At 46.7% G+C, this 14166-nt stretch overlaps 1 protein-coding gene across 22 annotated transcripts in view; it reads left to right on the top strand.

Moving 5' to 3' along the window:
* The window catches only part of MAGI1 (membrane associated guanylate kinase, WW and PDZ domain containing 1), a 324538-nt gene that overhangs the window by 285503 nt on the left and 24869 nt on the right, over positions 1 to 14166 (top strand). For all 22 annotated transcript variants that reach the window (XM_040568203.1, XM_040568215.1, XM_040568198.1 and 19 more), the window contains 2 exons: positions 2508 to 2539; positions 8883 to 9099. In XM_040568203.1, the coding sequence (XP_040424137.1) occupies positions 2508 to 2539; positions 8883 to 9099 (249 nt within the window). The remainder of the gene's footprint in view (positions 1 to 2507; positions 2540 to 8882; positions 9100 to 14166) is intronic.

Below are 14166 nucleotides of genomic sequence, written 5' to 3'. Positions count from 1 at the left end.
ATGAATGTTGTAATTCAGAGTTGACACCATCCCGAATTCAGAGGCGTGGGCACTTGTGTATGCTGTAAGCTTTTGGGAAAGCTCATCATTTCCTTGCTTGTGGCGCTCCCAGGAGCTGGGGCTTATGCAAGCGCTTTGCGTTCGTCACTGTTAAATAGCACATCCTTTCCATCATCTGAGCATGAAAACTACGTGTTACACCTATCATTTGCTCGTTTGGCCTGCTGCATCCAGAACCGAGTCCCTAATTAGGTGAATAAATAACTTCGTTACAGGAAAATGTACAGGCACGTCATTCCCCTGACTGTAAGCCTGTCCCACGAACAGCTAACAATATTTGTGAACGTGTTCTGCAGCCACTTATTTTAGTAAAAAGTCAATTATTGCAAATTCTGCAGCAAACACTGGTACAGAGCAGTAACACTGTTAAGATTCATCAGCCTCTAAAGGACCTGCCAAACAATGGCCTTGTGGGCATTTTCCATCATTTTTCAACCATTTTCCATCTCTTTTAGATTGGAAAAGTTAAAATTAACGACAAACTTTGAAGAAAAGGTTTGTTCGGTAGCTCATAGTTAGTAAATTTTAACATTTAATGGTTGTGATGCAATACACTAAATTCTGGTACAGTTTGAACTGACAGCCCAGCTGCATCTCAGCTTTATATTTTGCAAGGAACATTTAAATTGCTGCAATACTTCTTCCGGCTCATGTTGGTCTGCCAAGGATGCGTGCATGCATGGAGCTCTGTCCTACCTATTGATTTAACAGGGAAGAGCATCTCTTGGAAAGGAAGAGTGAACGTGTGTGCATGCATGTGGAAGGCGAGGGAGAGAGAATTCCTGTCCGTGTGCTTCTGTCTATGATAAATGATGCCTGTTAAAAATGTGGCTCGCCGTGCACATTATTAGTGCTTTACTCTTTAAGTCTATTATGCAAACCCAGTCACTGCCAGCAGAAACGGAGGTGCAGCCTCAGTTGTTCAGTTCAAACAGTTTTGATGTTTCGATGTCCCTCGATCAATCAGTGCCTGGAGGGGTATCTGCTTGTGCCTGGGAGCACACCGCAGTGACGTGCAGAGCGCGGATGTTCCTCAAAAGCAGAAAACATTTCATTTAAAATGCTCATTACAGTTTTCAGCCCTGTCTGCGAGCAAGCAGCAGTGAGCTCTGTTTATCGTTTTTAATTGTGGATCTTCCCTATTCAGAACTAACATTTCCCTAATTACCTTAAAATGAGCTTCTTCCTAGGCACATTTGTAATTCGCTTGCATCACTTATTTTATTCTCTGTGCAAAAGTTAGACGAGGGCATGGTTTTTAGCACAGACAAAATGCATGAAGTAGAAAACATAATGTGGCATAAATGCCACATAAATCACATCCTAAAGACAAAAGCAGATTTCAGACGTCTGAATTACTGAGCACTTAGTGTGGAGGGTAATCTGCGCTTTAGTTTATGGTTCTTTTCTGGAGTGCCACACAGAGCAGAATGGGGGGGCTCCCTCTCCTCCGGCAGCAGAGGACCATGTGCGGCGTGCCCAGGAGACAGCTTTTCCTGCGCTGGGGGTAAACTCCCCCGCACAAGCGTCTCCTTTGCTGGGAACGGAGCCACGCAGAAGTAGTCGGTACAAATCCCACTTGAGTTCTTTGGCTCACGCTCATCACAGAGCGAGCAAGAGGCAGCTCCAAAATGCAGAATTGTCCTTGAAGAAACCTTCTCTTGCCATCCCAGTTGTTCCTTCCTTTGCATCGCCTCCAACCTGCGTAAGCCCCCCTTTTCCCTAGCATCCCCCCCAGGGTCAGGACACTGGCAGTGTTGTTTTCAAGCCACAGCTCCCTGAAATTGTAGCTAACAGATAAAATCTCTGGCTTCAAAGATTTGTACTTAGGATGGACAGGAAGGAAACATGTTTTCTCAGTGGCTTTCACGCTTTTAGGGATAAAAGCTCACTCCCCCGTGTGCTTTTGTTTTCCTTTGCCCAGCCGGCACCTCCCAGCTCGAGCCAATGTAGGTTTTTCTTTCCAAAACAAAAAAAAAGAATCTATTTCCAGAGAAATACTTTTTAAAAAATCAACCTGTTCCCCCTGCGCTGCTGTGATTGGCCCGGTAAAATCGACAAGGCGATCGCGTCAAAAGGCAAACATCCGAGGCTCCCGTTAAGCCAGGGGGGAGCGTTGGCGATTCTGCCCAGGCGCTGGGGCTCGCTCGGCGCCTGCCGCGGGCTGTGGGTTTCTCTCGCAGCCTGCCGGCTGCTGCGGCACAAGGCAGCATAGCTAATGCAGCGCCAGCGCTCCCCCCGCGCCCTCGCTCCCGTCTCGCGCTCGCGCTGCCTCTCCCCGGGCTTTGATTCGATATGAACAGACTGGGAACTCCGGCGCGAGAGGGAAAGCTGACCTAACTCTGCAGATGGCCATGTTCGGATGAAAACACCTAGGCGGTTTTTCTGTGAGGGAAGGTAACGTTTCGCTGCTAACGCTCATTTTTTCCCTTGTTGCCATTTTTCAGGACTGCCGGTCCCAAAGAAGAGCCCAAAGTCGGTAAGCACTTTTTTTTTCACCTACTATTTTTGTCTGTCTGTCTGCTTTGAGGGAGGAAGGGGTGAGTTTGGTTTGTTTTCGTTGCGGGCTTTGATGGCTTTAAGTTGTCTTTCTGTTGCAGCCGTGATTACCTTGCACAGCTTGTGCTGCGTGGGGAGACGAGAGCGGGATGCAGTGCAGAAGAGGGGCTGGTTTGCAAATAAAGCCTCAGGTTTACAGATCCCCTTCCCTGGCAGATGAGCTTCTCTCCTGTTTAACTTACCAAAAAAAGAGCTATTGTTTCCTTTTGGAAAGATGGGAGGCTCCACCTTCTTGCCAGATAGCGGTTTCTGTTGGGTGTTTGTAGGCACCGACCTTTTCCATTAACTCCCTGAGTTTTCGTGAGCACCCTCGGCTGAATTATTGACAGAACGTGACAGCATGTACCTTGCCGAGAAAGACAAAGCCCGACTGGAGCGTGTTTGCAGTTTCATGTGAATGCAGGCAGCTCTCCGAGTGCTTGCTCTGGAGGCATTTTCCTTCTGAGCAGGATTGTGCTGCAGGTGTGAGTTTTGATATTACAAAGAAAAAAATCGGGCATGTTCTTGTCCATCCTGATCTTATTTCCATGTAAAGCTGTTAGCCGGATGACATGTTAGCTAATAGCGTGCTAGCTGTGAGCTAAGGTGTCATTAAAGCTCCGTGCATGATATTGTAGAAAAAATATTAACGTGCTATTTATATGCAACGAAAAGAAATGCTTTATTTTTAAAGGGAATGGAGCACTTAAGCTTGAAAGTTTCCAGTTTGCTGATGAGAGGAAGGGAGAAAAAGAGCTTTGGGGAAGCAGAGTGCATGAGGTCTTTGCCGTGCTGCGAGACTGTGCGAAACTTCACCGACACTCCCCCCGGGTGCCAAAACCTGCAGCTGGGTGCCCACCGCCTTGCTGCAGAGCTGGGCGAGAGCCTCGCCAAGGGTCTGAGCAGAAGGCTCCCGCTTTCCGTACGAGTTCTCTGTTCCTCCCAAAAGAAAGCCCTGAAATAATTAATGTGATTCTGATGGCTTAGGGCAGCGCTGATTAAAGTCACGTGAGCCCAGGCCTGTGCCGTTGTCAGCTCGCATTAATGCGGAGAGGCAGAAGCGCGGGGTGTGCTCCCTCGCAAATCGCGGGCATGTCAGACCCTGTGCGCTCGCCTCTGTGTCGTATGCGGAGATTAATTCAGCCCTCGGTAAGACAGAAGCCAGCGTGTGAGATGTACGCGGCTGGCACGTTTCTTTTCTCTGCCTGCACATTTTTCCCCGGTCGGAGCGGGAGCCGCTGCACTCGCTTCGAAGTCTGGTTGCCAGCACTAAACCAGCCCCGCCGAGCGAGTCTCGGGCTTTGCCCCACGTGTGTTCGGAGTCGGGGAGCTGGCTCCTGCCATCAGACACCTGTCAGGGGAGCAGTGATGCTCCCTGAGAGTGTGAGCAGCAGAGAAATCAGGGTAATCCTGCCTCAGGAAACAAAGCCACTGCTTGCAAACAGGTGCAGCACTGCAACGGCAGTTTTCCTCCTACTCTTAGCTCGGAGGAGCTGGCCAGCCCTGGGGAAGCAGCCCCTCGCGTGCCTCTCCTGAACCCATCACCTTGCTCTAGGCTCCCTCCAGTACATTTTACTACAGCCCCAGGCGATGCTGTCGCATCTGAAGCCGAGGATTCACGAGAAGCTGAGCCTCCTGTTCCCTCTGCCTGTCTCCTATTCCCGCTGCCTGCCCGCGGATCATTTGCATCGGCAATTAGCAGCGCCATGTTGCACCGCTGCACCACCACCACGCTTCTGCATTGCGCGGCAGCTCCAGCGAGCGGCCGCCCCTCGCGGGGGCACAGCGGGCATGTGGAGCCGCTGCCTCCATCCCCGGCATCGGTGACATGCAGGGGCTGAGCACAGAAACCTGCAGCAAAGCCCCTCGGGGAACCCACGGGCAGGGAAAAGCGCTCTCGTCCTGGCGGAGCAGAGCCAGGCCTGCCCACTGCTGTGCTCCCCGCTGAGCACAAGCTCAGGTCTTCATCCTCTGCTCCTCTCTGCTCAAGTGAAAAGCCCGCTCTTGTTACCCCCTGTCCTTTCCCAAATCCTTGGTGTACCCTCGACTTACTGTCTGCAGCTGTCCCTTTCTTCCGCAAGTCCTATTTTTAGCTGTCAGCCCCAATCCCGTGTTCCCAAAAGGCAGACTTCAGGCTGTTGGGCACATCCCAGCTTGGAGAAGGTGTCGGAGACCCCTGGCGAGGTTTTGCTCATGCTGGAGCTGTGGCAAGGTCTGGGAATACTTTGCTACCTTGAGCTCAGTTTTCCTGGGCTGTATTTTTCAGCCTGTGCATCTTCTGATGAGCTTTGTTGTGTTTCTTTTATTTTAGGGAGAACTTTTTAGCCTTGGTGAAAGAGCCAAATTAGATTAAAAAAATATATCTTGAGAGCCAGATCTTCAGATCTTGAAGTTTGCAGCCAAACAAGGGACTGGGCACTTCCTTCCCCCTGCACTGCTACCAAGGATGCATCCACAGCAGCTCTCTGTGCTGCTTTGTTTCCAGTTTCCCATTGATTCATCTTTAAATGCAAATGGACAGTACCGTTGTATTGACTGTCTGGGGATATAAATTTTCAGCGTGAAAGTTCTGTCTAGCGTAGCAATTTCCCCTGCAATTATCCTGGTATAACATGGATGAAAACAAACTTTTCTCTTCTTTTCTATTTCGTTTTTTTTTTGCTTGCATCAAAACACTCCACAAGGGGGCAAAGATTCTCATTCCCAGCTCTGCTTGCTGTCACCGCCAGCACCAGCTTCTCCAAAATGCTCTCGAGCACAAACTCTGCAGCTCGATCAGCAGCAGACAAGATCACTGCAGGGAAAGTGCCAAGCTCTTCCAAAAAGCTTACTTTTCTCTCAGTACAATGTCAGCCTAGCTGAACTGTGGCCCAAAGTGCAATTCCTGTGCACGGCCTGTCCCTGCAGAGAGACTCGCCGTGTATTTTGGGTGGCGAGGCAGTACCTGGGGCTCCACTTCGTGTCCTGTTTTTGTCAGGAGCAATCGCTTCACAGCACAATACGACACATCCCTCTCCATTCAGAGAGCATTTTTCCCCACCGTGTAATGCCGAGGGAGCCAGCAGCTCTCCCCTCTTGCTGTTTCATGCCTGGGGACTCCTGTGCCAAGCCTTTGGTGTGGACTCGCTGCAGGACACGTTCCCTGCCACCGCCGCCTCTCTGCTGTGGGTTTCTTGGCCTGCCGCAGCCATACAGGGCCACAGGCAGTGGTTAGTGCCCCAGCCCTGTCACAGGCCTCCGTTGTTTTAGCAGTCCCTGTACAAAGTAACAGCTAATTGCTCTTTAGTTTAGCATGAATGACCAATGGGGCTCTGCCGTGTGGGGACCTGCAGCATCTTTCAGGCTCTTGTACGCTTCTGTAATCAGTTTTCCTCCTGCGTCCCTTGAAGCCCAACAGCTCCAAGCTCCTCAGCTGAAGATTTGAAGGCCTTTGCTTTTTTCTTCCCTCCCTGTCATCAGAGGATGGCGAGGTGCTCAGTGCTTAGGGACTCATGGCGGGGTCAAGGAATCCTAGAAGGCTGCTGTGTCCCAAACACTGACCGCTGCTGCCTCCTCTTCCCACTCCAGAGTCAGGGGTGCTCTTGCTGACGTGGGTAGCTCAGCGCCCCGTGCTTTTGTAGCTGCTGTCAAAGTCAACACGGTTCAGCTGGTCTGCTTCTCTTTGCACTGAAAAAGGTGGACACCAAGAGCATCGCAGGGTGAGGTCTGCAGAGGTCTGGCCCCAAACAGCCCCTGCTCACCTGGCCCTGGCTTGGCTGCCTTCTGCCTGTGCGGGAGCTGGTCGATGTGGGCAGTCGGACCTGGACCCAGGAGGACGGGCCCCAAAGCTAGGAACAAGGCAGGAAGCAGAGGATTCCACCAGTGTAATGTTGGCTCAGCTCTCTTGGGAAAACTCAGCCTTTGCACCAAGGCGCAAACTCCATCATCTGGCCAGTCCCCATTTCTGGAGCTCCTTCGGAGCTGAAGCTGATACAGCACGTGAAAAGATGTTTGTGTCCTAATCTAGTGATGTGAGAGTTGATTAATGTTTTCTTGAATTAATTTAATTACATATATCCATGATTTCCATGGTTGTCTTCCCTTTTCTCTGCTCCCTTTTTCAACTCCCAAACTGAGATATTTCAGGCTTTTAAAAGTATTATTGTTTGGAAAAACAACTGTCCCTCTGAAAAAGTTTTCCCCTATTTCTTGGAAAATGTCTATGTATTTGCAATTGCAACCCTGGTTTAATTAGAGGTGGTTTTGCTTGAGATGAGCTGACACTTCCATTTGCAACCCAAATAGAAAACAGAATTCATAGTTTGTTCAGTGTTTAGACCTTCCATATCATAAAGTGAGAGCACTCTTGGAAGTTCAAACTTTGTTTCTCTTTAGATCAGAAAGTTTTCAGAGAGTTTTTAACATTTCCCCGAGGGTTGAATAAAGCTTTACATTTGAGTCCCTCTTCTCCGAGTTCTGTAAACCAGCTAGTTCCAGTGACATTGGCCTGAAGTTTCACAGGATGCTTTTAGTTATTTTAGTAGTTTGGCCAAACAAACAAAACAATCCAGATGGTTGAACTGAGAGTTGTAATGTGTTTTTTTTGTCTCTTTTTTTTTTTTTAAAGTTACAAAGGAGTGATTATCCGCAGCATAGATGTTTTTAAACTGCTTCATTTAAAAACTGAAGGGCTGCATGTGAGTTAGCTTCTTTTACCACTTAAAAAGCTAAAAATGTTTGAAATTGGTTCAGATATTTGTATTTGAAAGTCTGTGGATGAATAATCACAGCAGGTATGTTTTGTTCAAAATTACTTTAAAGGACAAAGGCAATTTTACATTCTAGTCAATTGAGACATCATTTAAAAAATGCTAGTGGTGGATCAACGACGTGAATATGGGGCTGCAGTGTCAAAGCCATTTGGGCTGTTGGAGCTGGGTTTTTTTCTCGACATAAGCCCAAAAATATGTGCAATTTAAAAAAAAAAAAAAAAAAAAAAAAACGGGACTATTGTTAAGACTGAAAAAGGTTGCTTTGATGTGGTGACTTGCTCCTCTGTAATTAGTTCAGCCCTGCTGTGGTGGAGCATTGCCCACCCAGGGTTTTGCATTCAGCAGACAGGAGTGGGTCCCCAGACCCGTGTGCGCTTCAGCCCCCGTGCTGCCCTGCTCTGGGTTTGCCACTGGCTCTTCTCCCTACCCCGTCTTGTTTTTTTTTACAGAAGGGTCTCTCAAAGCAGCGGTTCCCATTGCAATGTTTTCAGGCACCACCTGCCAGTAGGAGGTTTTAATTTATTTTTTTTTTTTGGCCTGAGGTTTCTAGGTAGCGTGGGGGTGACCCCTTGTAGCCAGGGAACGGTGGCCGTTGGACAAGCATCGTGCTGGTTCCCTGCGCAGGTGGGAGGTGGGACTCGACCTGCATGCCAGCCCAAGGTCATCTCCAAAGAGCATTTAAAAGCCTTTGCTCTATGGTTCGGGGAGCAATTTTCGAGGGAGGATTTTGCTGCATATTGAGTAGCGCAAATTCTGGCGATGCAAATGTGACTTGTGCTTCATCTGAGCACACCGGTGTGAATTTGAGTTAAGAATTATGTACCCTGCTTAGCTAAATATTGAGCAGACAGAGCTCTTGACACACTGCTGTTGAATAAGCTTTGAATTTAGGCGGATGCGTTTTTTCCTGTTTTAAAGTGCTCAGTTAAAGCAAGGAAATCAAATGGGAAATAGACATCTTCACATTTGTGAAGGTCTGCTGTAATCCTCAGGATGCTCTGGGGAGCAGAGACATGAAATTGGTACTCTGTTGACAGCCCAGTCATGTTGTGGGGGTTACAGAGGAAAAGTGATCTTTCGTAGTAAGGACTGTGCCTGCATCTGTTTCAGGGGGACTGTTTATGTTTTCCCAGTGAAGTTTGGTAGTTTTTCTGTTTTCTTGCAAACTCACGTTAGACCCTCATGTGATTCAGTTTTTCTGACTTACCGTAGGAAAAAAGAAGTGCTCTGAAACTTGTAACCTATAATGAGCTTTAGATTTGTTTTACGTGCGAGGTGCAGAACCGCATGTTTTTTATGATAAATGACTTTGTTTTGCATATCTCTTTCTGTCAGTCTGTCTATCAAAATCTGCCATCAGGGAGTTTAACTGTACCCAGAATTAACTGGTGGCAGCAAAACTGTGATTTATATATTTACTTCTGTGCATGCAGAAACCCTGATCAAAGAAGGGAGAAAAATTGATGGAAAACACCCACTCAAACACCAATAACCGTCTGTTCTCTCTCTTTCCTCTCGCTTTCTCCCTTCCAGCAACCACTTGAAAGGAAAGACAGCCAAAACAGTTCTCAGCACAGCGTCTCGAGCCACCGCAGCGGGCACACCGCTTCCCCCGTTCACAGCGCGCAGGTGCTGCCGGACTACGCCGCCGCCGAGCCGCCTGCCGCGGATCAACCGGACGGCTCTGGGCAGAAAAAGCCAGATCCATTCAAAATCTGGGCCCAGTCCAGGAGCATGTATGAAAGCCGACGTGAGTATGAAACAGGTGTGGTTGCTAAGGCTACGGCTCTGGCAGCTGCGCTCTCTCTCTCTATTTTCTTTGCAAAGAACTGCATCTTTTAGATTTGTGTTAGAAATATAAGGCTTCGGTTTGTTAATCTCTTACCTGTCAGTGATTTGTACCTCACAGAGTTGCAGCTTCCTTCCTGGTGAGGATTGAATTTAGATCATTTCCAGGAAGGGGCACTTAGACCAAAGCATAATTCTAAGAATCCCATTAAAATTAAAGACCATTTTTTCCCCTTTTTTTTGGTTTGTTTTTAAATTAAACTGAAGGAAAATTTCAAAGTTTGTTATTTAGATCCTAAGCTCTTTTTGGGAGTTAAGACTCATTGACTGATATGCGCAGGAATTTCAGTAAGGATGGGAAGTATTTAGTCTGCTGAAATTCATATCAGATGCTTTCCAGTCTCACTCTAGGGAGGAGAAAATCCAGCTAAGCCATTTTACTTTAACCAGAGTAGACACTTTAGCAATACAGCTATCAAATGCATATTGTAAATGGCTTTTATGGCAATTAATAATCTGCACACTTGTCTATTAGTTCAGCAGGACTTTGGCTCTGCTCCAAGGCAATAAATATGGTTTCAATCAGTTTCTTCTCCAGAAATAAAATAAACATGCTGGCTTTGCTTTAATTGCACTGCTGAAAATGATCAAATCTGCAACAGCTTCTTAAAGAAAGAGTTAAAGAGTATTAGGTTCATTTCCAAAAGCAATAGTTCTTTTGGTTACTGTAAGGGGAGATTCAAAGTCTTGGTGCCATGAGAGTATCACCTGGAGTTTGGTTTTATTCTGCTAACTGGAAATTGGTAGAAACGGTCTGAGATGAACACTACCCCGGAATGAAAAATGGTAGGACTGTTTTTTTCTGACCAAATGAATCACTTCTAAATCTTATGTCCTGGAAAAAATTAAATCATGAGTCACAGTTTCTTGGCTGAAGATGCATCTCTTCAGATTGAATGTCTCAGCAATGCAGTTTGTAGGTGTCTCAGCTTCTGTGCACTGCTTCCTTTCCCTCTCCAGGGACTAGGTGCATTCCTGACCATGCTGGCTCTTGGGTCCGGTCATGCTGATCTACAGTGAAGTGCAGAGACTGAACTTGCACATGCAGCTCGTTGAAATAGAAAAAAGGGCAGAGAGCTGAGGAGCAGTGACTTTTCAGCCCAGCAGAGCTGCAGGCAGAGCTCCTCCTTCCCCTGCCCACACGGCCGAGGCCAAGGCTGTCCCATGGCACCAGCGTCACCCTTGCTCAGCTTGCCTTCCTGTAGGCACCATGCTGCCGTCTCCTCTGACCCTCTACAGCTACTTAGCTAATTCCTAATTAACAGTTTATATCATACTAATTAGTCATTAGTATCAGCTTAGCAGCCTTAGCTCCTGCTTGTCTTTCCCGATAAAATCCTGAGGCTGAGACGGAGAAATCCTGAAGGGCACATGCAGGCCGTCATCTTCTGTGGCCACCTCCACCGCCATGTGCTAAATCCTCGCTCTTTCCTCGATGGCTGCAGGTATCTCATGGAGGTTTTATCCCTGTCTGTGAGTAGAGCCCTTCCAGTCTGTTTCACCATCTCTTGACCTGCTGGTTTCCCACACCTCGTCTCTCCCTGTGCCACAACCCTCTCTGCTCAGGTCTTGCTCTAGTTTGGATCTGCTGTGCTCCTTCAGCATCCCTCTCGCAGCTTGCCATGGCCAGCATCTCTGTGCAGCGGGGTCAGTCCTCTTCTGTTGCTTCAGTCCTCGTCTCCTGCCTCTTTTACCAGATGAGACCTCCCTGTTTGGACATCAATGCTTTTCTACCGCTTTTTTGTCCTGTTGTCATTTCCTTCCCAGGAAGGTGTTTTTTGAGACTTGCTGGTTTTGTGCATAAGAGATTTTTTGGGTAATGTCAAAAGTGTGATGAGGCTATGTCTCTTTGTATTCATGTACCGCTATAAGTGTGCAAAAGCCTATGGATTTGAGCCCCTAAGCTGAAGTGAAACTCGTTCCCTGGGGATTAATCTATACTCTTGCCTCATGGTGGGGCTTCGCTGCACCTAACAGAAGGTGAAGAAAACCAGGAACGTGATGGTCTAAGTGAACAAGGCTGCTGGACACGCTGTATTTCCTGTTGCGGTCTGATCCCATAGTGTGACTGGTGGGTTCTTCTGTAGGTCAGTGGTCAGCTCTTGCTCCTTCTTCCACCAAGCCCTCACCTTTCGTCCTGCTCCCCAGTCTCATGAATGGAGACCGTGGTTCACAGCTGAAACCCAGCACCTCCTCAGCTTGGGGTGAGCCACTGTGTTTCCTTCCCCGTGTTTGGTCTGCATGAGAAGTGGGCAATTATTAGCTGCTCTGTTATGAATGTGAATCATCCCTTGGAGACTTGCTTCCCAAGCACCAGCTGTGTGGCTCTTGGAGTGCTCGTGATATGGAAGAAACTAAGCCCTGGGCCTTGAGCTTTGCTGACTGCTCAACGTGTGTTGTTCTTTGTGGTTTCACCCAGCTGCAGTTCAGTTTAACTCCAGTTCCTTCTTTGGCTGCAGTGGTACGGTCATATCGTTGCGTCTTTGCTTGAGGACCCGTTTCCTTTGGCTTTGGGGCTGAAGTCGGCATCTCTTCTCTCTTGATGTCCATGGCTTTGGGTGCTGGGTGTGACACTCTGCATTCTTGTGATGAAGACATGAGCAGGACTAAATGAATATCTGTTATATGGTAGGAGGATGCCACCCTTGTACCAGTGCTGAGACTGGCTGATTAATCCTTTTTGGGGGGTTTTTGGTGGGCCCTAGGAGCCCCTGCTGCCCAAGAAGCCCCAGGTCAGCTCTCCCTGCTGCCCAGTCCAAGGGGCTCTCTGTTGATTCATTGCCTTACATTTTCAATAAGCCTGAAAGGGATAATAAAATGGTCTTTTGAGAGGCAGGTTTTTGAATCCCCAACAAGTGGATTGAACAACAGCAACAATCCTCTGTGTTGAAGTGTATGACGAAGTGGAGGAGAGAATTTCAGAGCATTAGATCATCATCAGTGTTTTATTTAGTCCCATTTGTGAAATCATTTGAGTATAAAGAGAACATAGTGCAGTTTTTCAAGTGCAGTTGACACAAAAAGGTGAATTCATTAGCCACAGCTCAGCCAGAATTTTTTTCCCTCTAAAAATAATAACATAGAAAGGTTTAATTCAACGTATGAATACATTGTCTCCAGGATGTTTCTAAGAAGTACTGAATCTATAATGACCACCTACTGCCTTTTTAACTGGGAGTGCATCCCACTGTTATTAACGTTAATGATGTAGACATGGGAAGCACACAGGCAACAATTTAATTTTTCAGAATTGGTGAAGAGTGTTCTTCCTTTCTTTGACTACTTTTTGGATCTCTATTTAATAAAAAAGACTATATTTGACCTATCTGGCATGTCTCACTGAAGCCATTGGTAGAGAAGAATTTGGTTCAAATTCAAGTTCAACCCATACTGTTGTAAAAACATGTAGGTTTTGATTTGTCGGATGCAACTTAATATCAGGAGGTGCTCAGATTCTGTGGAGGAGAGCTACAGATGCTGCCTGGGAAAGAGAAAAAATAAAAATAGAAGGAAGAAAAAATAAGCTGGAATTAATAATGCAAAGTTGAGCACTGGCTCCATAACCGCGTCTGGACTTCGGCTGAATGGCAGCAGACGAGAACTGCAGCTTTAAGTTCCTTCACATGCAGCTCCTCTAAGTGGGGGGATCAGGCCCCCAAGGTGCTCAGGGCTTGGGCTGCTGTCCAGGAAGGCTTAAATTCAAGCTGTAAACCCACAGAGACTTGGATGCTTTAAGGCTAAGGCTGAGCTCAAATGCTCTGCTGCAATCTGGCCCAGAGTTGCAATACTTACTGGATTAAGACTTTCGAGAATAGTCAGCTTTGTGTTGAGTGAATTCGAAAACAGATCATTTGGTGGCAATAACAAATGCACTCTTTGCTGGTGCTAAGTTTCAACTGGCTGAGCTCCGCTTGATGGGTAACTCATTGCTGCTCATGGGGGATGTGTACATGAATCAGAGAGAAGGATGAACCCTTAAGGTTTGAAAAATGGAGCACTTCCAAGACCAGGAATGACATGCATGAAGAGCCCTCAGTGAGACAAACAGTAATTGAATAGTTTACCGGAGAGCCACAATTCTGAAATCTTGTACTGTTTTATTGAAAATACATTTTTATAATATGCTTTTTATTTTTCAATGTATTATTAAACTTCCTTAAAGATTAACACAATCTGTTGTCAAATTTTTCTCATGTGGCCTGATTGCTTTGCAAAATACTGTATCCTACATATGGCCATCTGTCAAAACAGCAGTGACAAAATGAATTAATCTGAATTGCAGATGTGTTAATTAATCCCTTTGAAGGGCTTAAGTATTTAATTAAAAGTAAAGCAGAACACTATAGATAATTTTTAAAGCTTTTAAAATATTCGAATTTATTTTTAATATTTGAATTTTATTTTCAGGCACATAATTTATTTGGTAGGATTTTCTTTCCCCAAATCTAATTAAAATAATACAAACAAGGCATGACCCCAGTGTGTAGCATTCACTCACCAGCAATTACATAGAATTAAAAATATTTGCACAATGATACCAAACATGAGATACTTTCTGCCTAAAATAGAAAAGAAAAATTCTCTCGGGAAATTGCAGTCGCCTTCCGATCAGGCTGACTGTAAAGACAATAGTTAGTAAAGGGCCTTTGGTAGGGTTATGTCCTTTTATTACATGAGCAGGAGACAAACGGTTACAATCGTACACTTGGGCACACAGATGTGGCCATGCCCTTAGAGGATGCCTTGCTAGGAAGGACCGTAGTGCTCGCAGCACGTTGCAGGAGCAGCAGAGGCTGCAGAGCAGTTTACAAAGCTGGCTTGTGAGCAGGCTTTGCTGATGTTCGTCTGGCACCAGCTCGGTCCGTGGCTCAGCCCAGGGCAGTGCGTCTTCCCAGACCTCAGTGGCAGGACTTGGTCTTCTTGGCAGGAACATGCTGCAGCCTTCTCTAAAGCTTTCCATGCAATCAGA

Source organism: Cygnus olor, chromosome 10, assembly GCF_009769625.2.
Source record: "Cygnus olor isolate bCygOlo1 chromosome 10, bCygOlo1.pri.v2, whole genome shotgun sequence".
Taxonomy (NCBI): Eukaryota; Metazoa; Chordata; class Aves; order Anseriformes; family Anatidae; genus Cygnus; species Cygnus olor.
The sequence above is the reverse complement of the archived record's forward strand: the minus strand, read 5'-3'. Positions and strand labels throughout refer to the sequence as shown.